Raw genomic sequence first — 27,712 nt, forward strand, 5'->3', positions numbered from 1 at the left:
AAAGGCATCTACATAACCATGAATCTGGAATTATTCAGGCCACAAACTTCTTTCCTTGTAGGAAAACCAGTTTCTTTTGTTCTCCACTAATCCTTGCGTGAGAAAGTCAACATAAATACCTATGTATACTGATCCATATAATCCTAGACTGAAAGTGAGGCCAAGTCTGTGTTTTCTAATGTTTTCTATTACCTTGAGTCTCTTCCCATATCCTCACTGCGCACCACTCATTTTTAATCTTCTTAAACTTCCTCTTTCCCTAAATTTCATGAACTACTATCCTCTATTTCACCTACTCAGTTCTCTGTCTTCCAACACCATTCTTCCTTGTGCTGTTTTCTCACCCCAATATATAATTGATTCAGCCAATGAAGAAGACTCAATACTGCACATCCTATATCTACCCAAGTTCCAAAAATCGTCTGTTACCACAGACACAGCAGATTGTGCTGAGCAGGAAAGGCATCCCAAGTAATTTCATCTGCTCTCTCACACTTGATCCCCTTTTCTTTTTTTTTTTTACCAATTAAAGATTTCTACACTTATTCAAATGATGAAAACAAATATTAACCACTATAAATGATACATAACTTCTTGACAGTATCCTTAGCTATTCATGTAGCTCACTGAAGTGGAAAACAATGTTTTTGTAATAATACAAGTGGATATAGAAAACCCATCTCTTTAAACCTGCCAGATATGTTTTCCTACACTTCTCCCAAACACCACTAGAGGGTGAACCCCATCATAATTATTTTCAGCATTTTTGCTTTGGACCTGTTATTAATGGATTGCCAGGTTCTAAACCTTTGTCTTGGTTTGGCAAATTGCATTAGATTGTGTTGTTTTCTACTGAATGAAATTATAGGGAATGTAAACTATAAGTGGTACTCAAGCTGTCTACTGCCATTTTACAATGGCTTTAGAGGAAAACTTACACGTTTTGTTCCCTCTCATGTGCATTTGCTGAGTTTCTGAAATCTCTCTTCATATTTTGTAACACTGAAAGAGCTTCTGCTGAGTTGCCCTTTTCTGAATTCAAAGCTTCTTCGAGTTCTTGAATTCTTAACTATCAAGTGATAAGAAAGCATTTTAAAGCAAGTCAGGAAAAACTAAAAAGGTCTTCAATACTGTTTTCTGTTCTGTTCTGCTTTACAGGCAACTATATTCTATAAATTCTATACGGAAGTATATACACAGAAAGCATTAAACGCATGTATTAATATGGATGTGTTAATGCATATAGTTCAAAAATCCTGTCTGGATTTTCCTGTTTTCAGTTATTAATATTACTGAATTTTCTGGGGGAATTCTATTTTTAAAATAGATACACGAAAGTGTGGGATTAACAATAAAGACTAAACTTCCACTCAGAACAAAGCACACAAGGAGCTTGTTAATGTATACAAACAAGGAAGAAATCTTACCAATTATTTACCCATAAAATATAAGTCTCTAACTACAAAGAATGTTACCATCCCAGTTCCTTTGTAGGTTGCAAAAGTAGAGAGAAAATTAAGAAAAGGAAATTATTTCTAGTTGTTTATTCGTGATTTCAAAAATTTAAGTGCCTGTACATAGAGAAGGCCATAAGAATAAGAAAATAACTGACAGAAGAATGGCAATACTTATTTTTGCTCCTCAGAAAATAAGGAAAAAAAAAACCACTGAAATTACCTTTTTTTTCTTGCTTAGTTTTTTAAAAATCCAGTGTGAAGTGCTTGTTAGTTAGTATGAAATAGTCAAGCAATCAACATTAAACTTTTTCACAATTTTTTTAAAATAAACCCTAATTGCTTTACTGGGTCAATATAGGAGGCAAGTCCAGAGGATGCGAGCGAGGTATCCCAGAAGAAGTAGTCCAGGACATGCACAGGAGTCTGTATTCCCATTGGTTACTTGATCACGTGTTCCCAAGGGGATAAAAAGGCACTACCATTTGAAATAAAGCCCTTTTGGCTGCAACCCAGCTAGGAGTCGGACTGCTTTTATTTATTGTATTAATAACCCTACACATGGCTTCTGACTCAGGGGCTAGAACCTATATTAGGACCCAAATTAAAAAACCCTTGTAGCAAGAGAATCAGTAGATTTCGGAACGTGTTCGTTACAGAACATGGGAATCTTTTACCAAAACAAATTTAGATGTCTTAGAAGTGTCAGTTCTCAACTGGTACTGAGAGATGCAGATTAGCAATGAGCTCAGAAGAATAATAGGGAAAAGTGCATGGAAACAGAGAAGAAGAAAAAGAAGAATAGAAGCCGAGAGATCAGGACAGCAGCTGCAGCGAAAAGTGGAGAGGAGCCAACAACCACATGAGTGGGGGTCGGAGCAGCGGGAACCGGGAGCGGCAGCATAAGCAGCCAGCACCTGGCCCCCCCATGGCAGGGGCCGCTCCCGAGCAGCGACTGCAGGGACCACCGCTCAAAAAGCCAAGCAGGGGAGCCATACCACTCAGCTGGGACCCTGTCGCTGCTGCTCCTGCCGCTGCAGACGCCACCACTGCAGCCGTCGTTACCACCTGCCCCGCGCGCTGCGGGACCCCATGAGCCCCGCACCGCTGCTGTCGCCAAAGCGCCAAGCACCAAGCACCACGACCATGCGGACCGCCACTGCCGTGGACCGCTGCAGTGACCGCTTCCCGCGCACCACATGAGCCCCCTCGCCCACGCCACTGCCAGACACATAGCAGTTGCCACAGGATCCCACCACCACCTGGACCACCATGCTAATCCACCAAGCGGAGAAGCCGCACAGACCGCCACTGCTGCCGCCTCCGAATGCAGCCCCGCATCTCATGAACACTGCCACTGGGAATTGCCGCACGCCGCCACGCCGCCGAGACTTCACCACCGACGGAGCTGCCGTCGGACCTCAGTGCCGCACCAGGAGCGACCCAGTTGCCTGCAGCAGCTGGAGAAGCAGCAGCAGAGACCCAGAGAGTAGCAGCCGCCGCAGGGAGCACCGGAGTGGAAAAGGAACCACGAAAGATCAGCCAAGCTGGAACCAAAACCGCAGTCAAACAGGACCACACACACGTGGAGCGAAAAGTGGCCAGAGTGAGATAATATCCCTCATGGGAAACATAGTTTCTATGGAAATATCTCAGGATACAGAAGCATTAGCTCTCCTACTGAGACCTTATCACATACAGACAACAAGGGCTGAATTAACAGACCTGGTGCAATGGATTAGATCTGTGGCGCCAGAGCTGCCGCTTGTAGAAGCCTTACACATAGAGATCTGGGACAAAATCAGAAACCGCATGAGACTAAAAGCCCAGGCAGGAGACCACCAAGCTAATAATGCCATTCCAGCCTGGACAATAATAATGTCTGCCTTACACAGAGCCCATAAGCGAATGGGACATTGACCCCACTCTAACACACAGACCCCCAACCAGGCTGCTAGCCGCTGCCCAAATCCCATACACAAACTGGGTGGAGCTCACCAGAGATAACCCGAATATATATAGATCCAAGGGATTCGCTGAGGAAGGGAGGAAATCAGGCCATGGGTCAGGCACTGGTAGCCATGAGAGCGCGAGTTGCAGGGAGGGAACAGAGCCTTTAACGTGGGAATCCAGCCCGTGGGATTGGTGTATGGGGCCCCGTTGCAGCGATGAGGGGGGGAACCCAGCCTATTTGCCACCCCATGCTGCGGATGACTGGCGACCACGTGCACCAGCACGGGTGCAGTCATCTTGCGTGCTAAACGGACCGGAAACTGACCTGTCTCTTCCAGCCCCTCCCTGCCGCCCCATCCATCATCCACCACCACCCTGCCTTGGGGAACTGGGTTTACTGGGGCCACGGGAGGGGAGGCACTGGAGGATGAGGAGGAGGGACCAGGGATGGTTACACTGGGAGGGAGCAAGGGGGCAAGCAGGGGAAAGTCAGTTGACTGGTGGGAACAGTGTCGGGAGGAGGCAATCAGAGTGGGAGATTTGCAGGTTATCCATGCGTGCCCAGCCGTTTTTCGCCCACGTCAGGCCCCCAGTTCCAGCCTCTGCCATATGAGGTGACAAAGGAACTGACGCAATTGGTAAGAGACTGGTGTGTCCTCAACCAATACGTTTGCATATCTGGAGACGCTGAGTTCAACGTATGTCTTCACCCCACGTGACTGGAAGACGCTACTGAAATTGGTGTTAATTAACACTCAGTATAGTGTCTGGTTAACTATCGGCACAATTGTGCTGTGTATGCTAACGACCCACAAGCAGGCATAACCACTAACCACTTAATCGAGGAGGGGATTTTTACATTAGATGCCCAGTCAGGCTACCCCCGGAAGGTGTACAAGTTAATTGTGAAACTAGCCCTGAAAGCCATGAGGAAATTACCCACTACAGACCAGGACAGCAATCTGTCATTACAAGGTTCTACTGAACCATTTTCTCACTTCCTAGATTGGCTGCAAGCTGCTTTGAACAGGCAGATTGAGCACGATGAGGCCAGAGAAATGGTTTTTAGTCAACTGGCATACAAAAATGCAAACCCAGACTGTAAAAGAGCTTTGCAGGCCCTTCTGAAAAGGGAGGGCTGTAGCATTGCTGAGCTAGTTCGAGCCTGCCAGGGTGTTGGCTTCGTGGAACACCATACTGTCCCTTTAGCCACAGCCTTAAGCGCTCAGCTAAGAGCACAGGAAGGAACCAGACCCAGAAATGGTTGCTTTAGTTGTGGGACCCCTGAGATCACTTTCAAAGGGATTGCCCAAGGAGACCCTCTGCAGCAGCATCCCACAGGTACCCAAACAGGAGAAGAGGGCCAAGAAACTCCTCACAATGGGGAAACTGGAGGTGGGGGGGGGTATCGCATGCCCCAGCACAACAAATAAATACGAATCACAGGAACAGGCTCACCATCTGTGCCCCACCACCTCAGCCAGCGCTGGGTTGGATTTATCCAACCGAGAACCAGTCATCATAACTTCCACTGACATAATACTAATCCCTACGAGGTGTTGGGGTCCCTTTAATCCAGGGGTGCATGCACTACTAATTGGGAGATCTTCTACCACCGGAATGAGTTTATTCATGCTACCTGGAGTAATAGACTCTAATTCCCATAGTGAAATTCAAATTATGGCCTGGACTCCTGCACCCTCTTGTTTCATCCCTAAGGGTCAAAAAATTGCCCAACTAATCCCTTTCTACAGTACATCTCCTGCAGGGGAGGGGGAGCAGGGTTCAGGGGCTTTCGGAAGCACAGGCCAGCCACAAATCTTCTGGGCAATGGCCATCACAGACACACAGCCTTGCATGACGTGCCAGATTGATGGGCACCGATTTACAGGCTTAGTGAACACAGGAGCTGATGTCACCGTAATAAAGGACTCTGAATGGCCCCTTGACTGGCCTACTGCTTGCCCAGCAGCAACCATTCAGGGGGTGGGAGGCACACAAAGACCCAGACAGAGTGCTCAAATACACACAGTGATGGGCCCTGACGGACAAGTAGCAAAAATCGCTCCTTTTATTGCTCCCATTCCATGTACATTGTGGGGACGGGATGTTCTCGGACAGTTTGGCACAGTCATGCGAATTGCTCCTGCAAGCAACCAGGTTTTTCAATAGGGGCCATTGAGCAGCCATCCCAATGACCAATTAAACTGTTCTGGAAAAGCGAGTAGTCAGTTTGGGTGGATCAATGGCCCATGAAACAGGAATGGCTTGTACATCTAAGAGAGCTTTCAAAGGAGTAACTTGAAGCAGGTCATATTGTGCCAACAACCAGTCCCTGGAATACACCTGTATTCTGTATTCCCAAGAAAAGTGGGAAGTGGAGAATGTTGCAGGACTTACAAGCAGTTAAACACAGTCATAGAGCCCATGGGAGCATTGCAGCCTGGACTCCCCTCACCTGCTACGCTTCCAGAAGAATGGCTGTTGATGGTAATTGACTTAAAAGACTGCTTTTTTACCATCTTTCTACACCCTGAGGATGCACCAAGGTTTGCTTTTTCTATCCCTGCCCTGAACAATGCACAATCCATACAGAGGTATCACTAGGTTGTCCTTCCTCAGGAGATGTGAAATAGCCCAAGGATATGTCAGACAGTAGTGGCAAACGCTATTCACCCCGTCAGGAGGCGTTTTCCCTCAGCCATCATATAGCATTTCATGGATAACACATTGATAACCACGGCCACAGAAACTGAGTTACAATCTGTTGTTACTGCTCTAACCAATGCTGTCCAAGATGCAGGTTTGCAGATCACTACAGAGAAAATCCAGTGATCACAGCCCTGGACCTACCTTGGATGGAAAATCAGTCAGTCAGTCATGGCTAGACTTCGCAAACGAAGATTTAGGGAGGCTCTATCCACATTTGTTACAAGCATGCTGGTGGCTAATGAGGCCAATACGAGATAGACATAACTGATTGCAAAAGGCACAGCAGAAAGACTCTTTAGGTGGTATATTCTGCAATACACGGTTCTTTCTGCGTTGCCTTTTCTCCTCAAGAGTGATCCTGCGGGCGTTCTCAAAGGCGACAGCTGTGTCACAGATGGTGTGTCTCCAGACCTCCCGATTTGAGGCCAGAGTAGAGCAGTTATGATGGAAAATCACGCAGCAGGAAATTTCTCCACAGTCAGTGCAGCTTGAGGTAAAAAACATTTAACCTTACACGAACTGCAAAAACTTCAGGGAGCCATCAATTGGCTAAGGCCTATTTTGGGCCTAACCACAGAGGAGCTACACCCTCTGTTTGAGCTGCTTAAGGGGGACTCATACTTAACGTCTAGCAGGTCTCTGACTACAGGCAAAGCAGGTGTTAGAAACATGTGCCAAGGCAGTCGAAGCCAGACAAGGCAGAAGGAGAAATCCTGAACAGCAAATCTGCCTTGCTCTCCTACCCAGCAGGTACCAGCCATTTGCAGCTTTGTTTCAGTGGGATCAGACTGAAAAAGACCCACTGAGGGTCCTAGAATGGCTGTTTCTTCCCCATACACCACCTAAAACTGTGTGGACTACTAATGAAATGTTTGCCAAGTTTGTCATTAAAGGCAGAGAACGACTACAGGAGCTGGACGGATAGGATCCTGCAACCATCTACATCCCAGCTACAAAGGACAACCTCGACTGGATGCTAGTCGAAGATGCAGGATTCCAGGTTGCCTTGGCAGGCTATGATGGTGACATTTCCATTCATTTCCCTAAACACAGACTGTGGACAGAAATCAATAATTTACCCTTAAAAGCCACAACCAGATACAAACATGAACCCGTAAAAGGCCTCATGGTCTTTACAGATGCATCTGGGCGGACCTGAAAAGTTTCAGTGGCATGGGTAAACCCTGATGCAGGACAATGGGAACGAGAGGTACACACCATGAACCGAGGCTCTGTACAGGTTCTGGAACTGGCTGTCATACGTATTGCCTTGGGAAAGTTTTCAGAACAACCAGTTAATATTGTTACAGATTCCTGTTATGCAGCAGGGTTAGTGTCCCGTCTTGAAAGTTCATTCCTTCAAGATGTTGCAAACCCTCACCTGTTGTTTGAAATGTGTTCAGTATGGTTTCTTGTTAATCACAGGAGGTTTGACTTGTGCATTATGCACACAAGATCACACACAGAAATGGCATGGTCCATAGCAGAAGGGAACTGGGAGGCTGATGCAGCAGCTATGTTTAACACCATGCCCAGAGTCTTAGAGCAAGGAAAATTGTCTCACTCATTTTTCCACCAGAATACACATTCACTGAAGAGACAATTTCAAATAACACTCAATCAAGCTCGAGACATAATCATGTCATGTCCAGACTGCCAACAGATAACCTCCATGCCATCTCAGGAAGGCGTTAACCCCAGAGGGTTAACGGCAAATGAAATATGGCAAACAGATATCACACACATCACCGAATTTGGTTCATTGAAATATGTACATGTCACAGTTGACACCCACTCACAATACATAACTGTCACAGCACACACTGGGGAAAAAGCCAAGGATGTAATGAGACACTGGTTTAGTTGTTTTGCTAGCCTGGGAACCCCAAAACAAATCAAGACCAACAATGGACCTGCCTTCATATCAGAAAAGGTAAAGAACTTTCCTATCAAATTGGGGAATTTCTCACACTACAGGCATTTCACACTCCCCCACTGGACAAGCCATTGTAGAAAGGGCACATTGACCCTAAAAGACATGTTACCAAAACAGAAAAAGGGGGAATCCGTCTGTAGTTCACAAGAGTGTTTGTGGAAAGCCACATATGTTATAAATTTTTTAAATTGTGATAGTGCTGAAAAAAGTAGGCACGAAAAACAACACAGACTTCAGGCTTTCTCCTCTCCTAGACCACCAGTCGCGATAAAGGATCTAATTTCAGGGTAGTAGGCAGGACTGGTGGACCTTGTGCCATGGGGGAGGGGTTATGCATGTATCTACAGGAAAAGAACTAAAATGGATTCCTTCCAGATGTGTCAGACCCTACCTAGGCACACAATCACAGCAGCAAGAATCAGAGTAATGCAGAGTTTATAAACACAGTTATGTTTACCATTTGGTAATAATGTTTAAATTTCAGGTTTATATTTGAAGATGACCAGTGTGGCAAAATGCAGAGTCTATACAAAACCCATGAGTGTGTGTGTGATGAGTGGAATGACGGCCATCAGTGAAAGTGTGATTGAATGGATAAAAGAGCTGTATGACTGTGTAAAGCACCTTAATCACCAAACGCCTTAGACATCAAATGCTTTACAAGAATAACACTACCTTAGCCACATGGTCACATTAAGAGAATTTAGTTTGCTATGTTTACCTTGTTTTTGAAATAAGAGTTGAATTTCCCAAGTTTATATAAACCCTGAGACTAATAAAGGTTATAAGTTATAGGTATGACACAGTTGAGCTAAGGTCCTTAAGTTAGTAAAGCTGTTTTTCCAGGTTGCATTATATTCCTTAGGAGAATAAAGGTTTAAGGTAATATAAGAAAGTTTAAAAAGGTTAAAGAAATGTTTTCAATAGAGATATAAGTTGTTAAGAAGCCAAAGCAAGCGGTGTGCTGGGTCGCTGCAATGTTATGGTAGTTTATAATTTAGAGAAATTCCCCAATTTGATAGGAAAGTTCTTACCTGCAATGTTATGGTAGTTATAGTTTATAGAACTATAACAGTTTATAGTTCTGTTATTTGCACTGTTGTTTTTCCACTGTTTTCATGACCCTCTTAAATAATTGTAGGGGGAGATGTAGAAGGCATGTCCAGGGGATGTGAGCGAGGCATCCCGGGAGAAGAAGTCCAGGACATGCACGGGAGTCTGTATTCCCATTGGTTACTTGGTCACGTGTTCCCAAGGGGATAAAAAGGCACTATCATTTGAAATAAAGCCCCTTTGGCTGCAACCCAGCTAGGAGTCGGACTGTTCTTATTTATTATATTAATAACTCGGCAGGTCAAACCCTGAGGGATACAGTTTAATAGTACAAAAATTTAAATTCAGGTATATATACTAAATTTTTTGATATAATCAAACTTTACTGGTAACTGCTTTGATTCTGAAATGTACTTGGAAAAGTTATATTTGGAACTGCAGTTTCAGTAGGTATTAAGCTCTCACTCCTAGAGAAGTTGGTTGTATCTCCAAATTGCTCTAAGTGCCCATTTAAAAGACACAGGGCAGGATATTTAAACAGTAATAAAATGTTAACTATTGGGAAACATTTCCTTTCCCCTCACTGAAATATATGTTGCTGAGAATTCTCAAACTAATTAATGTGACTTCTTTTTTTTTACCTATTTTACTAATTTTAAAGTTCCCTGAAAATAAGACGTTTTTCTATTCTCTACTTTCACATGCTAGTTACTACAATTTTGACACTTGTTGCAAAAAATCTACTCAGTGTTTTCACTGAAGCAAGTAAGTGGTCTTAATATGTTTGGAAGATCGTACCTTTACAACTTCAACAACAGTTTTCCTGTAAACTTCTACAAAATATTTAATAAAAAGTTTACCTGCATTATCCGTGTAGTGTACTTGCATTCCAAATGTGCTGCTCTCGCTGCTTCAGTATCTCCTTCCAGTTTTCTAGTTTTTTCTGTAGCTGCCTAAAAGTACATTTGGAAAGTATTTCAACCCAGAGAGATGGTAAAGTGACAAAGATGACTCTGTTCATTCAGTGTATTGTGACTCCATACAGCAACCTGTTGTATTACTGTTGAACTAATTGCACTTTGGAACTGTGAAAGTTCATACCAAGAAATACATATAAAAATAATTTCTACATATCCAGAATATTAAAATAATATTTTCTTGTTATTCAAAGAAATTGATGTAGCATTATGTTCTTGATGCATTTTTTATAATCAAAACTGCAGCATGAGTCAGAAAGCAGACATGCCAGATCAAGAATATATCTACTCCCCTACCGTTTGCTTTTTGCTAAAATTGTCAACTGAGGCAACATATCTACACCCTCTGAGTGCCAAAATACAATGGGTATCAATAGAGCAACTACAATATGGTGACAAGAAAATATAGAATATCTCAAAAATACGTCGGCTTTGGCACCTAATATCCAGCTTAGGTGCCCAGAACAGATTGCTTTGCAGATCTAACCTAGTTACAGTTTTCCTACCACGAACATCTGTAAATTCTGTAATATTTTAAAGCAATAATCAAGTTTGGGTTTTTTTTACTGCTCAGTTCCTTCACCTATAACTGTTCAATTATGGTTTTGACTAGCAATTATCAGGAAGTTCTTTTTTAACAAATATTCTGAATACTTTAGTTATTCACTACATCTCATTGTACAAATGTACATAAACCTGTACATGCGTACATAGTTTAAGCAAAATGAGATTCTCTGAATTAAACTGTTACATCTTTCTTGTCCATTCTTACAACATTTAGAAAAGTACAAAAATGCAAATGACTATGCTAAGAATGTATTTGGAAATTTGGATTGCCTACAAACAGTTCAAGAATTTGTCTGTATTATTAATAAACTGTTTTTAAAAAAAGGTTCTCCAAACTGGAAAAATTTCTTTCAAGTTACAATGAACACAAAAGCAATCACCACATATATATATATCCAGATAAAGGCCTGGACACAGAATTTCATTTGGAAAAATATTTTTAACAAAAGCAGTAACTACAGAACTGCTATAATGGAAATTCACATGTAATTTTAACTGTACTATTTTCTACCCAAAAAAGTCTTTTCACTTTGACTGATGACTGAACTGAAAAGAAAAATTCACCCCAAAATGACTCTTGGTTTCAAGTGACACCACAGAGATCAAGAAAAAAAAGTTAATATTAAAAGTTGTTTAACAAGAGCACATTTAGTGTTACATAAATACAAGTGAAGACATTGATTTTGGAAAAGTAAAACAAACTAGCAAGGGTGTGAGACAGCATTGATTAGAAGCACTTAAGTGAGAGAAACATTAACAGACATTAAAATAAAAACTCTTGGCAATACATTTAAATTTTGTATAATCTCAGACATACACACAAAAGAAAAGACTTTGAAAACAGACATACCACTTAAGAGAAAATCAAAAACAGTACAGAGATTACCAAACCTACTCCATAGCAAGGTCTGTCAGAAGGCTTAAACTTTGCCTCATCCCACAAGTTTTATTTGCTTAATATTCTCAGTAGTGAAAATTCACAAATCTTGCAATAACACTACTCCCACATTGCTGAGAGTATTTTCACTTTATATGTGAAAATACTTTCCACACCTTCTGTTCAAACACCAGTCTCAAGCCAAATTCATAGTGTAAATAGCATCCACCTGTGAAATCCCTTTTATGTGAAACGGATGTTTGACTTTTTGTTAATCAGGCACACGGCATTCACAGCCTAACTAGAAGGTTCCACCCCTCAAGAAATGAAGTTGTTCAAGGTGCTAATGCTTACTGAGACTAATAGCAGTAGTGACAAAGCCTTACTTCAAGCTCTTTCATGAGTCGTTGGTGTCGGTCAGCTCTGAATTCCAGCTCGAAGGCCTGGCGCCTCAGCATGTCACTGCAGCCATTGTGTTCTGCCTCCATATCCCTCAATTTCCTGTGCATATTTTGCAGTGCATCATTCAGGTCCTAAAAAAAAAAGATAATGCTAATAATAAGGCATTGAGAGAGTTTTTCTAAAAAAGATAGTGTAGTAGAGAGTTCAAAAGAGGAGTAGAGACTGCATCAGAACAGCTTGTTAAAATCTAATACATTAGCACATGTCATTAGAACTGTCTACCCAACATCAGACACGCTCTTTTTTCACCATCAGATAATGATGGTAAATATGACCTTCTGTGATAATATTAAAATTAGAGAAACATTTCCCACAAGAAATGTTTCTCTAAAAAATTACAAGGCAGCTCCTCCAATCTCTTCTCTTTCCCAGATTGATGGCAATGATGTAAACGGTTAAGTGCATTTGATGAAGTGATGTGTAGGGACAGAAATTCTATTTTGTTCTGATTTTAATTGCTAGAACCTCAAATAAAATCAGATATTTTTTCAGAAACAGTTACTCTCACAGACTAAATAATTTTAATTTCTGCTATTCTGAAAAGAATTTTCTTCTGTTTAGAAATGGAATTACTTTAAAAAATTATCTACATGAACCATGAAATTCACAGGAGAATAATAAAACTAAGCTGTCCTCACTTCAATTTCTGCACTCAGAAGTTGAATCAAGTTAGAGTATGGGATAACTACTAACATTATTGAACTCAGAAGCTCTGTGGAGTCACTGTGACAAAATGCCCATAGTCCATAACTGTACAGACTAAGTTTAAGATAATCCTCTGGCTTTGCCTGTGAGGCAAACCACTGGCAAGCCAGTGAACAAGTTTCTTCCCACCATGCAAAAAATACTTGATCATTTTTACAGAAATATACAACTACTTCCACTCTATCCATACTGGAAAGATAAAGAAATATTTATTGCTTCAGGTTTATCTTCTAGAAATTAACAAGAGTGAGCTGGAAAAAATGAAATAAATAATACATAGTTTGCTGTAAAGTAATTAAAATACTCAAGGCTGAGAAACATTTTCTGCTGGAAATGTAATTAACATTAGCAGACTAAAATTGTCATGAATACATCAAGCTTGTTAAACAAGTCAGCATGAGTTGTAGGATTTCAGAATCTTGAAGCCTGGACTTTTCAGATGTGGTATGACTGTGTAAGGCTCTCTCAGTAGTCACCTGCACACATCTGCTCATGAAAAACACGACTCTTTTGGGGGGGGGGGGGGGGGAGGGGAAGAAAAAACCCAAACCAAACCAAACCAAACAAAAAAAAAACACAAAAAAACCCCAAAATGAACAAAACAAAACAAAAAAAAGAAACAAAACAAAAAAAAACCCAAAGAAACAAACAAAAAAAACACAAACAAAAAAACCCCTGTGTGTAAAGGACACAATTTCACATGCATTTTAAGGAAAAACAGTGCTTTTGTGAAGGAATATTATATTCTGCCTAACCACAAGGTGATGCTATTGCCCTTACTATCGAACTCCCAACACCTTTTATCCCATACCTGATGATGTGCTAAGCACACCCGATAGAGCCCACTATGAACCTGTCTGAAAGCAGAGGGTATTACTTTTCTGAGTATGTGAAATATTGAATATTTCCTAGTATGATAAATGTGTTTTAGGGACATATTTCAATAGGGTAACTTTAATTACAGCTTATGAAGTGCAGCTTTTCCAACCAGGATTTGCATACATGCTTAGAATCCTGTTTTTCTGTACATATCAAGACCATAATTAAATCTACTTTCTCCAGCTTTTAAGGAAATTTAAATCAAGCCTTAAATACACAACACAAACGACTGGAATACATTCAAAGTAGTAATTTATAAACCCAGATATTTCTGATATTTATCTGCCAAGTTTAAATGAATTAAGCTTTTAAACAACAACTAATGCAGTCAAGTCCAGTTTAACATTTCTGTATGTATTTTTCATTTCCTGGAATTTTGGAACTGTAGATAACTGTGAGTAGAGTGATGGGCAAGGGAGTAAAAGCAAAGTGGAAAATTGGATGGTTTTACTATGGAAAGCAGGTTAGGGGTTGACACTTAGTGAATCATATTTTCCTTTGGAGTGCACCCTGTGTTTTTCACTAACACTACCACTGTGCACTAATAACTTTGTTTAGGTGTTTACCATGACAAAGAGCCACAACACATTTCAGCAAAGCATGAAATACTATAGCACACTAAGTGTAACCTTAGTGTTCTTGAGAACTATTCTGCAGTATTCAGCTATTTGGGGGATTTATTTCTTTTTTGTTAAACCAGAACGACCCCATGCTTTGCACCAAAAAGGTTCCAGCCACTATCTCATGCAACTTTCCAACTATGAACACATCATACCTGAGCAGTCCTTTCTGCTTCACTTTTTTCTTTGACAAGGAATAGAATTTCATGGTGGTAAACTCTACGAATATCGTCCTTCTCCTTTGCACATTTTTGGTGTTCTTCTTCCCATTTCTGCTGAGCCTTATAAAATGATTTCTCAGCCTCTGCCACTTTCTGCTGATTTTTGCCACTGAGTACTATTGTTTACAGAAAAAGAATAAAAGACAAGTAGCATTGCAAAGCATGATCAGAAAAAAATGGATAATGATCATCAGTTCTTTTGTGTATTTTGATATCCTGTGGAATACTGGAACATAAACACTTCCAGCACTGGAGAGCATGACCTTCACTATAAAGAAACAATCAAATTTTGTGTTTCTAATAGCATCTTTCACACAAGGACATAGGGCTGTTTTGGTGATTTTTACAAATTGAAATCCTTCTCCTCCTGGAAAAGTGTAAAAACTTGAGTTAACTCTTCCAGGTGAGGCCTCTATACCTTGGAGAACTTAATTGCAGACTTCTGCAACATTTCGCCAGCTTATTTCCAAATGTCTATTTGATATAGATATTAGTCTGCATCAATTAATTTTAAGCTCCTTTTAAGTGACAGTAAAGACAGACACCTGCCTCATGAAAAAGATGTAGGAAAACCTAGGGCAGGTTGGGCTAGTGAGTAAAGGCTTAGGTTTTTCAAGGAAACTTACTGCTGTTCAGGAAATGTAAATCTTCAGCCCAGCAAATGCCCCAAGATAGGGAAATATTGAATATACCCCTCTGTGAAAACTTAAATGCCACGGAAAACTTCCTTACCTATAAGCAGTTTTACCTGGAACTTTCCTAAATTTCACAAACTGGCTTTTGGATGAAAATATTTTGCATTATCTTTTCATTTTTCTGGGTAAAACTAGCTACATTAACACTTAGATGATCACCACTTTCTAACAGATTTTTATTTCAAATTCATCCCATTTTTCTGAAATTTCTTTCTAGCTGGAGAAGGATAAAATAAACAGAAGTGACATATTAGGATAACACAGAGAATTAGTGGATACAGAGATGGGAAAGAACTGTCAGATGTCAGAAAGTCAAGCCTCAGTGAGATTGACAGAAAAACAATTCAGAGGAAATCCTAAAGAGGACAAGGCCCAGATGAGTGCTCTGTCCAAGGAGCTAAGCTGGGATCACATCACAGTATCACACAAGGTGAGGAAGGCTCCAAGAGATCAGGGGAAAAGAAGCAATAAGTTATAAACCAAAAAAGAACCGAGAATCAACAAATGATAACTTGGCTTCCTTGGCACTTGTCATAATAAAAAAAAGTTTGAGAAATTTTAACCACTGTAATCTTTACTATCACTTAGCAGACTTCTAATTACTGACTCCAGTATTGAGAGAAACACATGCATTCAAGAAACACTGCCTTGCCTCTGCAAAACCTCTCCTACCCCCTTTTTGTTCTCCAGTCCCTTCACCACACCTTATAGCAACCCAGCACACTGGGGTCACTGTGCTGTAGTTCCTCCATCAGCATCAGACCCTTTTGAGTCCTGCCTCTTGGTGCCTGTATGGGCAGTCATTTCTCAGGCATCTGCTCTGCCTGTCTCTCCTGTTGTTTCTTTTTTTGTCTTCCCGTTGGCATTTGCCACCCTTTGTACAGGCTCTGTGCACGCTCTGGTGGGCAGTTTGGCGCACAGCGGTGAGTGAGTTTTGATATTGTGGAGTTGACCAGGACCAGTCCCACGCAGACCCAGACCTTCATCCTTCTGCACAGGTTGCCCTGCAGAACCACTCCCACCACAGACACTCGCCATCTTTGCCTGATGCAGTAGCAAATTAGTTTTCCAAATCACAAAGTGAATCACAAAATCAGATTTAAAGTATTTTAAAATACACACTTACTACTGCCTTCTAAATTGGCAAACAAGCTAGTGAGCATGCATAGAAGTAAACTTGACTTTCCCAAGTATGAGAAAATTGTTGTTCACATCTTCAGCTTGCAACCACAGGGAAATTTCCAAATGGACAGAAAAATGATTTCTTCCAGTTTGTAATCCATAAGATTTTTTAGATTTTTTTTTTTTGTGTTGTCCAAAAGAGCAAAAGTTCAGCTTTCCAACTGTCTCAATATCTGGCACTATAAGTACTTGCAAGTTTCAGAGACTCTTTCCGTCCTTGGAAGGTTAAAATCTCAAAGAGGAGTGCTTCAAACTCTTCAGACATTATATTTACTTAGGTAACTAAAAATACACCTCACTGCCTTGAAAGAATGAGAAATCTCTCTGTTTAAGAAAGATTAAGAAAATCTCAGTTTCTGAATGCAAAACTAGTAGGGAAAAAATGTTTACGTAAAAACCTTCCTTTCCATATACTACTGTCACAACAGTAAATAACAAAGATGATGAGTGGAAACCAGACATGAGAACAAAAAGCTAGAAGCATTGGAAAAGATGAAAGAAAAAAGCATCATGATGGGAACTCCTGGAAAAAAAAAGTTATTGGAAATAGTTTGAAAAAAAAAGAACAGGACTACTGGATTAGTAGTAGTAGTAGTAGTAGTAGTAGTAGTAGTAGTAGTACTTTTCCCCCTGAAATGGAAAAGGAAAAATTGCTGGACACAGGATGTGGAGATGGACACTGTGATTATAAGTTTGTAAACAGACAGCACTGAAGGAAGAAATAAGAGAAGGTAAGGGACAAGAGAGAAAAAGAGCTGACGGATTTAGCAGATCATGTTGCTGTCACACGAGATAGCAAGAGTTTTGTAAACTCTTGTGAGTTTACAAATGCAGATAGAAAAGACATAGGAGATCCAAGAAAAACAGCAGGAACTAGAAAATTTGTTTTACCAGCTTGAGGCTGACAGCCTCTGGTTCATCTTTGCTTTTTTGGAACTTACCTTGCAGTTCCACAAGTTCACTTTTTGCAACACACAGCTCCTCTTCTGCGGCATACATTTGCATCTGAGCCTCTTTTCTGGCCACTGACAATTCATACTCCAGACCTCGACGAATAGCCTCCCCTCTCTCAAGTTCCAAACGTAATTTAATTATCTCTTTTTCATACTGGGACTTCTAGAAAATAAATTTGTTCCAGAAAACTGGCAACGAAGTGTTACAGAAATACACCTACAGAGTACTTTTTAAAGATATTTTGGATTGTATTCACAGCTGCCATCTTATTACATTTGAATTTGAAATACAGTCTTGCAACTGCACATTTATGTACATTTTAAATATTTTCGGAGGGGGTTATGTAAACTAATCAAATTCTTAGATTAATTTCATTTACCTTTAACACACCCCTCTGTTTTTCCAAAAATACATGATCTTAAGAAAATAACAGTTATAATACTGTCATCTGCTGGGATTTTGGAGGGGAAAATGCAGCAACAGAAACATTATATTCCACAGGCAGTTTTCTGGTAACTTTATTTAACACTTAAAAAATAGTCATGTTGGGATACTGGGGTATCAGACACCTAGTAACTCACTATGTACAAACATAAACTGCAGTCCAATAATTTTCTGTTGTCAAACAGGATGATATTAAACAAAGGAAGGATGGAAAATGCTTCAAAAAAGGACTAAGAAAGATAGTCTAGTCACTGTCACCAAAAACTGGATCCAGAAAAGTGAAATTCAAACTTTTTCAACACAAGAACGTGGAAAGTGAAACACATTTCTTCAGAACATCTACAAAGGAGCAACATACTTGTTAACAGGAACTTCATTCATGGGAAATAATTTACTCCTGTTACAAAGGTTTTCCCTGCTGCTGTCAGAGCAAACTAGTATTGAAATGAAGTAGCAGTAAGAAAATGCTTCACTAATATTTTTTTTTGTTTGAATATCAGCTTTCACACTAGCAAATAGAAGAAAAGGTGAGCACTGAGTAGAGTACTAGTTGCAATCAGCTTCAGGTTTGTTGCTACTTGGCACGCTTTGCACACCTGCTAATGTCAAACTGGCAGCTGATATCCTGTTTTAAACTGTGCTGCTGAAGTAATGTTACTACTATAGGTAACCATTCTGTTCTCAGCAGTTTGTTAGGGGGCAGATAATGTGGGTGCTCATTCATCCATTTTTTGTTAAATCCAGCCAATAAACCCAGTTTAATGTTCCATATCCATTTATTATTGGGGTGTGTATCCAAATTAAGAAATTCCTGCTTCTCCTACAATGACTTGCTCTTTACTGTTTCCGTTGTCCCGTGAACTGTGGGGTGATTCTGTAAATTGTGTCCCTGGAATTATCTGGATTAAAACACTCCAACAAACAACCCAAACACCTCTTATCTACATCGAGAATTCAAAAGCTGAGGTTGCACAAGATTCTTCTGCATCATTTTGCTGTTGAGAAGTGCTCCAGTTACCTACACACACCTTTAACTATTAACTTTAACTATTAATAGTGACAGCACAGGTGCTAACAATTCCTGTGAACAGGTACGAGAAGTCTGTACAGTGGTATTTCCTAGCTATTTTCCAATCAGTGGCTGTGCTTTTGATTCAACCCTTGAGAGTATTATTTTAATGAAATCAATTACATTTATTCCAAGGATAAAATAAAGCAAATAAAGAAAGTCCTTACCTCTTGCTTGCGTTGAGTAAGTAATTCAACATTTTCTTTTTCAGCCTGGTGGAGTTTCCTTTTCAAATCATCCACAGTGTCCATGTCTGATGGATTTCTATTCTATGCGTCATGTAAGCTGAAAAATATTAATGCTTTTGAAAAAAAAAGTGAGTAGTCCCTTGAAGTTTTAATGCTCCTTTACTTCAGTTATTCAGTTGTGGGCCCAAAGTTCTAAACATTCACTTAAGTAAAATTATGCCATGCAGTTGTCATCATACTATTGCTCTTTGAAAAAAAGGGTCATACAGAATTGCATATCATGCAAGATATGAGAGATGTAGCAGGAGGAACTTGAAACAGATATGCACTTTGGATAAACAAAGTTGGTTTAAGCATAACATGTTCTTTATTACTTTTCACTATTTTTATTATTGATTTGATGAACTTCCAGGACACTTGAAAAACATCATTCCATGTAAATTAAAATGACTAGCAAGTTTTTGTTTGTCCCTGCAATAAGGCACATTTTTTAACGTGGATTGTCATCTCAAAACTGTATCTGCCATGAAATAAATGCACAAATGTGGAACAAATCTCACTTTTACACACTTTGTCTTAGAAGATACAAATATATACATTTCAACTACAGACAAGCAACTGATCACAAATACAATAAAAATTAGAGGTCTAGTCCTATAAACTACCTAGTATCCTGATTTCTGCTACTATTTCAGTTAAAAGAAAATCTACTCTGCAGCTAGGAGAATCAGCCCCTGATCACTAAAAGCAATAACAAAAGAATCAAAACAAGCTTCTATATCTAAAGTGAAAAATTATTATGTATTATAAAAATACATATTTATATAACTAGTTTAATTATAACTTCAAACTGGACAACTTAAAGTTATTTCAGGAATCAAAAATCAGTGTTCACATTGTCTGATATATGCCAGTTTTCACATTATTTTAGCTATATAAGACTGTAATAATTAGTTGCTCCACACAAAAGTGCAAGAGTTCAAGGGCAGTAAATGTGAAATATAAAAAAAGAAACATGTTTAAATTTAATTAAAAATACAGAACTGTAAATACTAAAATATCTTTGTCTACATGAAGTCTTAAATATTAATTAAAAAAATGACAGTATGCTGGTAGTGAATTAATTCTTTCTAAATAAAAAAATATCACTTTGCCCCCAGATTTTCATACAGGTAGCATTAACATTTTTCATGACTGAGAACTTTTTCTGATGATATATATTTTCTCACATAGGTTGAGTAGCCAAAAGGACACAAATGCTGCCAATGAGGGGAAGAGTAATTTAGATTAAATCTTGCTTTTAAAGACATTGCTACTGATAAAGGATGAAATTTCATTTTTTTAGCTGCAGACTATAAATAGTTTATAATTGAATAAATAAGAAATTTAAAAAGAGGAGTGACTTCATCTATGAGACTAGAATAACTGTATGTCATCAGTAATTATCCCACAGCGTGCCATGTACTTAAAGTATTTTATATATTTAATAAATGTAGGAGATAAGGAGTGTTAAAAACTGCATGTACTGCATGAGAAACATAAGCACATTATTAGCTTTCATTATTTACTGCAACAGCCATACCCAGAACAACTGACATGATTGAAAGGGTAAAAGATCAGCAACAAGGCACATAAAATCAAAATATTTAATGTTACTCTTAGCTACTGCAATAAGAAGATATGGAAATAAGAAGAACCTGAAGAGCCAGAGCATCTGTAAACTGAATAAAAGCTTGTTTGTGGACATTATGTTATAGGTTTGAAAGACTTTTGTTTTTCCCTGGCTGCGGAAAAGAGTGATGAAAGAAAGGCAAGTCATCTTATTCAGAGATGACGCAAGAAGTGTCAGAATCAGGTCAAGGTAGCTAAAAGCTAGGCAGCAAAAGCTTAGCAAAGCACTGGTTAGGGAGGAAAAACAGAACCCAAAATGAAAACTGGGTAAGATCTGGGAAAGGGTAACTATTTAATTCGTTTGTGGGCAGCAGGGAGGTTATTTGACTTCTTTAAACCTGATGGTATTTAATATTTCTTGCATGGAGAGCACATGGAATGAAAGCAAGGAAAAAACCATTTTGTAAAGTAAATAAAAAAACACCTTTAAATCTTTAAATAAGCTACATTAGTTTGTATGACAATCAGCTTTAAAGAAAGCTGTTCCTTTACACTCTCTGATTACCTATTTGGAAAAAAAAAAAAAAGCACAATCAAAATACCTACATACTAAAACTTACTCAGTGGCAAATTTAACTGGACCAGCAGGGAGGGGGGGAAGCCAAAATAAAGCACTAAATTAGGAAAAAAAAAAAGCAAGCAACCAACCAACCAAACAAAAAAACACAAACAAAAAACAACACAGAAGTTACATGACATCACAAATAATAGCAAATTAAAGAAGCTACAGAAATGTAAAATATGTATTAGAGCATTACAGTGAACAACATAACAGAGTAAGTACCAGGAAAAAAAGTCATTAAACACCTTTTTGAAATAACATTTCATGCACAGCTTCTTAACTCACAATGCCATTAGTGGAAACTTAAAAATATAGAGCAGAAAACTCTTCTTTTGTTCTTAGTACAGAAGCAAAACAGCTACTTAAAAAAACCAACAACAACAACAAAACAAACAAAACCAAAACCAAACCAAAAACCAAAAACAAAACAAAATAAACAAAGAAAAACAAAACAAACAAACAACAACAAAACCCCAAACAAAACAAAACAAAAAACACAGGAAAGATGGTGTAATATTACTATGTTATTCACTTCATTGTTTTGTTTGTCTTTTTAAACATTTTCAAATAAAACAGAAAATAGGCTCAAGAATTCTTATTTCTGTGATATTTCCTTTAATCATCACAGCATTGCCAGAACGTAAATGAAAGCTTCATACTACCTATTGTAGGAGATTCTTCTTTCCTTATTCATATTGCAAGTGGAAATGCTACAAGCACAAAGCTCTCAGAAGCTTAAATCAGAGACAAAACTGCAGAACACCTTGGGAAGTTTCAAAGCATGATTTGCAGTCTAACAGAAATTCAGGGAAGGCTTTCTCCTTCCATTTTTACATATTCCTAGATCATCAATCATTTGTTTTGAACCCAAAGATGTATTTTACCAACTACAACCTTTACCTAAGTCACCAATTTTAGTAGACTTTAAGGTTATTCAGGAAAGCATATGAGCGGGTGAAATAGCTTTTGAGTTCTACACCTCAAAAAGACTATTTGTATCTCAAAAACTAGATTCAACTTCACAGGTTAGCGAGTTACAGTCAACATAGGCCATTGCAGAAAAAGAGCTTTCACTTGCTTTTCTTCCACAACTGAAAAAAATTGTAGAGGAATTTTGTAACAGAGAGAAATTTTCTTTATTACCTAGCATTGTAAGTTTGCTGAAAGAGCAGTCAGTAGTCTGATTTCCTAAGCAATGTTCTTATTCGTGGAATTTCACTGTTCTTATATAACTGACAGTTTTGTATAGTCAGACTAAATGGGGACAATAGCTCTCACAGCTAAGATAAACAGAATGAATTAAAGCTTACTTTTATTGTACCAAAGATCAAGCTCTTATCAGGTTATAAGAACAGAAGCCAGAGGGCTAGTCTGCACATCTGCAAGTAACTCTTGTTATCTAGTGACTATATTGCATGTATCACACCATACTTGGTTCTTCTTTGATCTGAACTATATAATTTCAGGGATTTGGAAAATAAATAAAACATAAAAAGAGGAACCCTATAGCTAGACCTAAAAATATGGAAGTAGAGCTCACCAGTTAGCATCTGTGGAAAGTAAGTTGGATGAACTCGTGATGTCTAATAAGCAGTTTTTGAAGTCTATAAACTGAGGAAAAATGAAGATCATCATTAGCCATATATATTTTTACTTGAGAAGAATCAAAGATTACCCCTTTCTATATCATAAAAATACTAAAATCTCTAGCAGAGACATACTTCAGTTTATTTGGCAGCTACTAAAATAATAATAATGAATAGCAGGGAAAAAAAAAGGTATAAGTGAAAGACTTCATCAAAATCTGCTTTTTCATCTCCAGAATACAATTCACTTACTCTACCCAGCAAGTAACAGCTGTAGTGAAAAAAAAAAAATTAGTCTCCTAACATAATCAAAATATTCTCTGTCACATCCACATCATTCTGAAGTTTTAAAACTTCTTTAAATTACTCTGAAGTCACACAGAGGGAAAACAAAATAAAACAAAACAAACAGACAAAAGAAAAAACCAAAACCACACAAAAACAAAGAAAGCATACACCTAAATCAGAAGAGTGCTACCTGTGAATGCTAATGATTTTGAACATGCAATATTCATCTGTTAAAATATGTATCAGTAGTTTATTAGCACGCAAACAGATACTTTCTAAAAGCATGCTTTTTCACTTAGGAAAAAATATCCTAGTGCCATAAGAGTGGTTTGTAGGAGTCCCGTAATTAAAGAAAACAGCAGAATAAATGTTTGGTTGAGGATTTAAGATGTTTGGTTGAGGATCCAAGATGTTTGGTGTGTGTTACCCAAAAAAGTTGTGTCATATTCTCCTGCCAAACTTCTGATTACATTTAACTAACTAGCAAGGCCATTGAATTTAGACTGGATAGGAGGAAGAAATTCTTCCTTGTGAAGGTGGTGAAGCACTGGAACAGGCTATCCAGAACATTGGCTGCCCCATCACTGTCCAAGGCCGGTTTGGACGGGGCTTGGAGCAACCTGGGATAGTGGAAGTTGTCCCTGTCCGTGGAAGGGCGGTTGGAAAGAGGTGATCGTTGAAGGTCTCACCCAAACCGTTCTATGATAGAAGCCGCTTAAAGATAAACCTAACAGCGATCTTAAGACGCACTGACTTAGAACATGCAAAGCGTGGCGTAACTAACACACCTGCAGTGAAACTCACCAGATGCTCCGCTGCGGCGGCGGGGCGCGATCTGGTCGATGCCCCTCCGCTCGCATTACGAGCCGGAACTCCCGGAAAGCCGCCGCTACCCGGACCTCTGGAATTCTGCCGCTCGCGGGACCGAACGCCGAGCACGGGACGGGACGGACACGAGCTCAACACGCTGAAATTCCGCGGTTGCCGGGGACGCTCCCGGGCGGAATTTCCGAAGCACGCAGCGGCTGCCACCGGGGACCGCCGCCCTTCCAGCGCTCCCTGCGCCATCCCAGCCTCGTTTGAGGGATGCCGAGTTGCCAACGCGCAGAAGATTAAAATGACCGGTTGACAGGAAAGCCATACGGAGCTATGGATGACCTAAGGGCAGCTCACTCTTCACCCGAGTTATGGAGAGACACCACTGAAAGATTTGGGACGACTGCGAGACAAAATTCACAGCGAGGTGTTCTCTGGAGTACAGGATTGTCTTCAGGAGCTCCTCTCCCTCGATGAAGGAGACAGGTAGCAAAGTTACAACTCTCCTTCTTTTTACTTCGCTGCACAAAGGGAGAAGTTCTTGTGAAACATCTCAAACCGAGAGATTCAAACCCCATGTGTGAGCATATATGATGTCAAACAACAACAGCTCAACAGACTGAATAAAATCCATCCTGCAGAATCCTAGAAAAGCACTTTCTCCTTCTCCCAGCACATCTGCACATTCTACGCTTGATTTTTAAAGGCTCTTTTAAAGTCTCTCTGTCGGCACACTTAACATGCAGATGATTTCAGTCTTTGTTGGCATCAGCCACAATATTCCGAGCCTCTCAAGGTCTTGTCTTACACCACACATCCATCAGGTTGTCAGGGATACATCTTTCTAAGTACTGGTCAAAGTTTTTGTTGCAAGAGACAAAAAGGTCCATACCCTCTGAGACAAATCTCAAAACTTCACTTCTCGTTTGTGATCTTATCTGTTAAATCTGCCTTTTAACTATGATTTTTCTACTTCTGCATCATGCAGGTATTTTAAATGTACCAAATGAAACAGGGTTTTGGGTTTGGGGTTTTTGTGTGTGTGATTTTTGTGTTGTTTGGTTTGTGGTGGTTTTTTTTGTTTTTTGTTTTTTTTTTTTAGTAATTGTTTCCAGGAGAAGATTTTAATGCACAAGTTTGTGATTTAAAATCAAATAAGATAAAAAGTAGACAGTATGACAATAAAACAAAATAAGTCCATGGACATATCATAGAAGAGTGAAATTTAAGGTGAAGTTTAAGTTTGGATATCTGAAATACAGATGGAGTAATAGAATGCAGGCTTTATCACAGTTGTTTTCTCTTTCATTTTGTGAAGAGAAGCTCTCACATCCAATCCACAACCAGATGTTCTTTATGTGTCTTCCTTTACATATTCACTTAAGGCTTGGCTTTTATCTGCTTCTTCACTGGACTGCAATTCTATTTTGTTATTTAACTGTTGCCTTTTACTATTTAACTTATTTAGCTCTTGCTCCTGTTCATTCAAAAGCAATTGCATCTGATGCTCCCAATGTAATGCATTATTTAATACTTCAGGTACACTTTCAAACATCTCACAGGTGATTAATTTTTGATGAATCATATTTATTTGCTCCTGCAGGTTCTGGGCTTTGTCAGCTATTTTTTCCTCTCACTGAAATTTCATTTGAATTCTGCAAGTTGTAGGTGCAGTGAGTGGCACTTCACCCCTGCTGTATGAAGTCTTCGTGTAAACTCAATATTAAATTTAATATTGGCTTCTGCAAGGATGTTATGGTTTTTGTATTGGATAGTCTGTCACAAAATCCAGCTTCCAGGGCTCGGACACTTAATTTACGAAGTCTACAAGCCAGGCTCTCTACCAAGGAGTCTTTCTGCAAATAAGTGATGCAGTTGCTGTGGTCTAGCTGAACTGTCTCCATTATTACATTCAGCTTGTCTATAAGTTTTGAAAAGGAGTTCCTGGCTGCACCTACAAGTAAGTGTCCAGAAAGCCAGGACTTTGTATCTGGCTTGTTAACAACATCCTACAGTTCAGTGATAGAACTGATTATTGCAGCATGAACTAGGAAACCAGCTGAGTGCTTAAAAGCAGTCAATTTCTTCTTCTTCAGAACCTGAAAGATTACAGGTGTGTTTGGATTCTCCTACACAAACTGCACAAACTAATTTCAATGCTTTCTTTTAAGCCATTTGTCTTTGAGTAGAGGGAACTAGAAGACTGGGCTAAAGCTTTAAGTCTCTTAGCTGCAACAACAGCAATCACAGCTATTTGGAATACATAAATCAGGGCTTTGACTTTTCTTTGCCTCAGTTGATTGACAAACATCTTGATTGTTTGCCTCATAGGCAGGGAGAGTATGAACTGTAGTCCTAATCTTCTGGTTCATTAATTTGTAAATGCTGATCTGAATCTCAAGAAGGTCTCTTTGGGAAGACATTCCACAGAGAAAATTGGAAATTGGGACATAAATAAAACTGACTTGGCCATCTCATTTTGAGGAAGCCTTTGACAGAGCTGCTGAAGGGAGCATCTTACCCCTCATTTGGATTTTGGTGATGTATTTATGCGCTGCTTTTCCTAACTCCTTTGTGGGTACCCCTGGTGAAAAAGGACCAGTGAAATCAGAAATTAGAATGAAGATTCTGCTATATATTATGTGCTTTGCGCTTGTCCCTACTTTAAGGTGTCTCAAGGCTAAACAACCCCAGCTCCTTCAGCCTCTCCTAACAGGACTTCCCTCTAGACTCTTAATCTGGAGAAGAGGAGGCTTGAGGGTGACCTTCTTGCTCTCTATAACTCCCCAATAGGAGGTTGTAGACATGTGGGCGTTGTCCCCTTCTCCTGGCCACTAGTTAGAGGACAAGAGGAAATGGCCTCAAGCTGCACTGGGGGATGTTCACCTTGGATATCAGAAAAATTCTTTCCCTGAAAGGGTGGTTCAGCATTGGAACAGTTTGCTCAGGGAGGTGGTGGAGACACCATCCCTGGAGATTTTCAAGAAACAACTGGACATGGCACTCTGTGCTCTAGTCTGGTTGACAAGGTGGTAATCAGTCAAAGGCTGGACTCAGTGTTCCTGGAGGTCTTTTTCAACCTTAATGATTCTACGGTTCCAAATCCTAAACTCTGAAAAAATGATTGCATGCCCTAATTTTCTTTTTATCTTTTCTTATAGTGTATCCCCAGCTGCTCTGAAGTGAAGAACAGATGTCAGTAGCTCCACAACAAGCTGTCTCACATTAGGAGATTAATACAGGAATTTGATAAACAGCAGGCAGTATCCTGGCACCAGCTGTCTGCTTCGGTCAGGACACATCTGTGAACTGTGGCTTGTTTACTAAAAACTGAACATTAGTTCCTCTGAGATTATTTATGTTAGTATTACACTTTTGCATTAAAGAAGCTTCAGTAATGCTAACTTCTGTTGGTGGTGCTTATATCATAACTGGAGCTGCTTTTTTCTGGTCCTTTTCTTTCTTCAAGACTTAGGTTTGTCTACTGAAATAATTTTTTCAGTAGATGTTGGAAAGCCAGTACCTCTACTTTGAAGTTGTTTACATTTGAAAAAAATACTGTAGCAAATTGAAATACTTCAGGATAAACGTAAGGCTGTTTTCTGACCTTTCTCATTAATGAAAACTCTTTGCCTTAAGTGGCAGAAGCTGTAGGAATTTGCACAAAACCAAACAGGATTTGGAGGATTAAAGAGGCAGAAACTCACCTGTGCAACTTCAGCCTCTACTGCACATGTTGTCTTAAGGTATTTGCCTGTGTCCATTTACTGCCATTAAATTATTCACAACACTGCTTCCCACCTAGCTGAAGCCCTGGAGAAATGCTGCGTGGCCTCACAGT

The 27,712-nt window shown here is 39.5% G+C and overlaps 1 protein-coding gene across 1 annotated transcript in view; it reads right to left on the minus strand.

The window, feature by feature from the left end:
* LOC127468912 (coiled-coil domain-containing protein 171-like) overlaps positions 1 to 23,996 on the minus strand; it is a 47,579-nt gene extending 23,583 nt beyond the window's left edge. The window contains exons 1-8 of the mRNA XM_051782544.1: positions 23,860 to 23,996; positions 22,722 to 22,792; positions 18,928 to 19,045; positions 17,235 to 17,409; positions 14,351 to 14,532; positions 11,916 to 12,062; positions 9,969 to 10,061; positions 939 to 1,069 (exon numbers count right to left, since the gene is read on the minus strand). Coding sequence (XP_051638504.1) covers positions 939 to 1,069; positions 9,969 to 10,061; positions 11,916 to 12,062; positions 14,351 to 14,532; positions 17,235 to 17,409; positions 18,928 to 19,011 — 812 coding nt within the window. The 5' untranslated portion in view covers positions 19,012 to 19,045; positions 22,722 to 22,792; positions 23,860 to 23,996. The remainder of the gene's footprint in view (positions 1 to 938; positions 1,070 to 9,968; positions 10,062 to 11,915; positions 12,063 to 14,350; positions 14,533 to 17,234; positions 17,410 to 18,927; positions 19,046 to 22,721; positions 22,793 to 23,859) is intronic.
* Positions 23,997 to 27,712: the final 3,716 nt, after the last annotated feature.

Source organism: Manacus candei, unplaced genomic scaffold, assembly GCF_025592945.1.
Source record: "Manacus candei isolate 608988 ecotype Guabito, Panama unplaced genomic scaffold, ASM2559294v1 h1tg000016l, whole genome shotgun sequence".
NCBI classification, from domain to species: Eukaryota; Metazoa; Chordata; class Aves; order Passeriformes; family Pipridae; genus Manacus; species Manacus candei.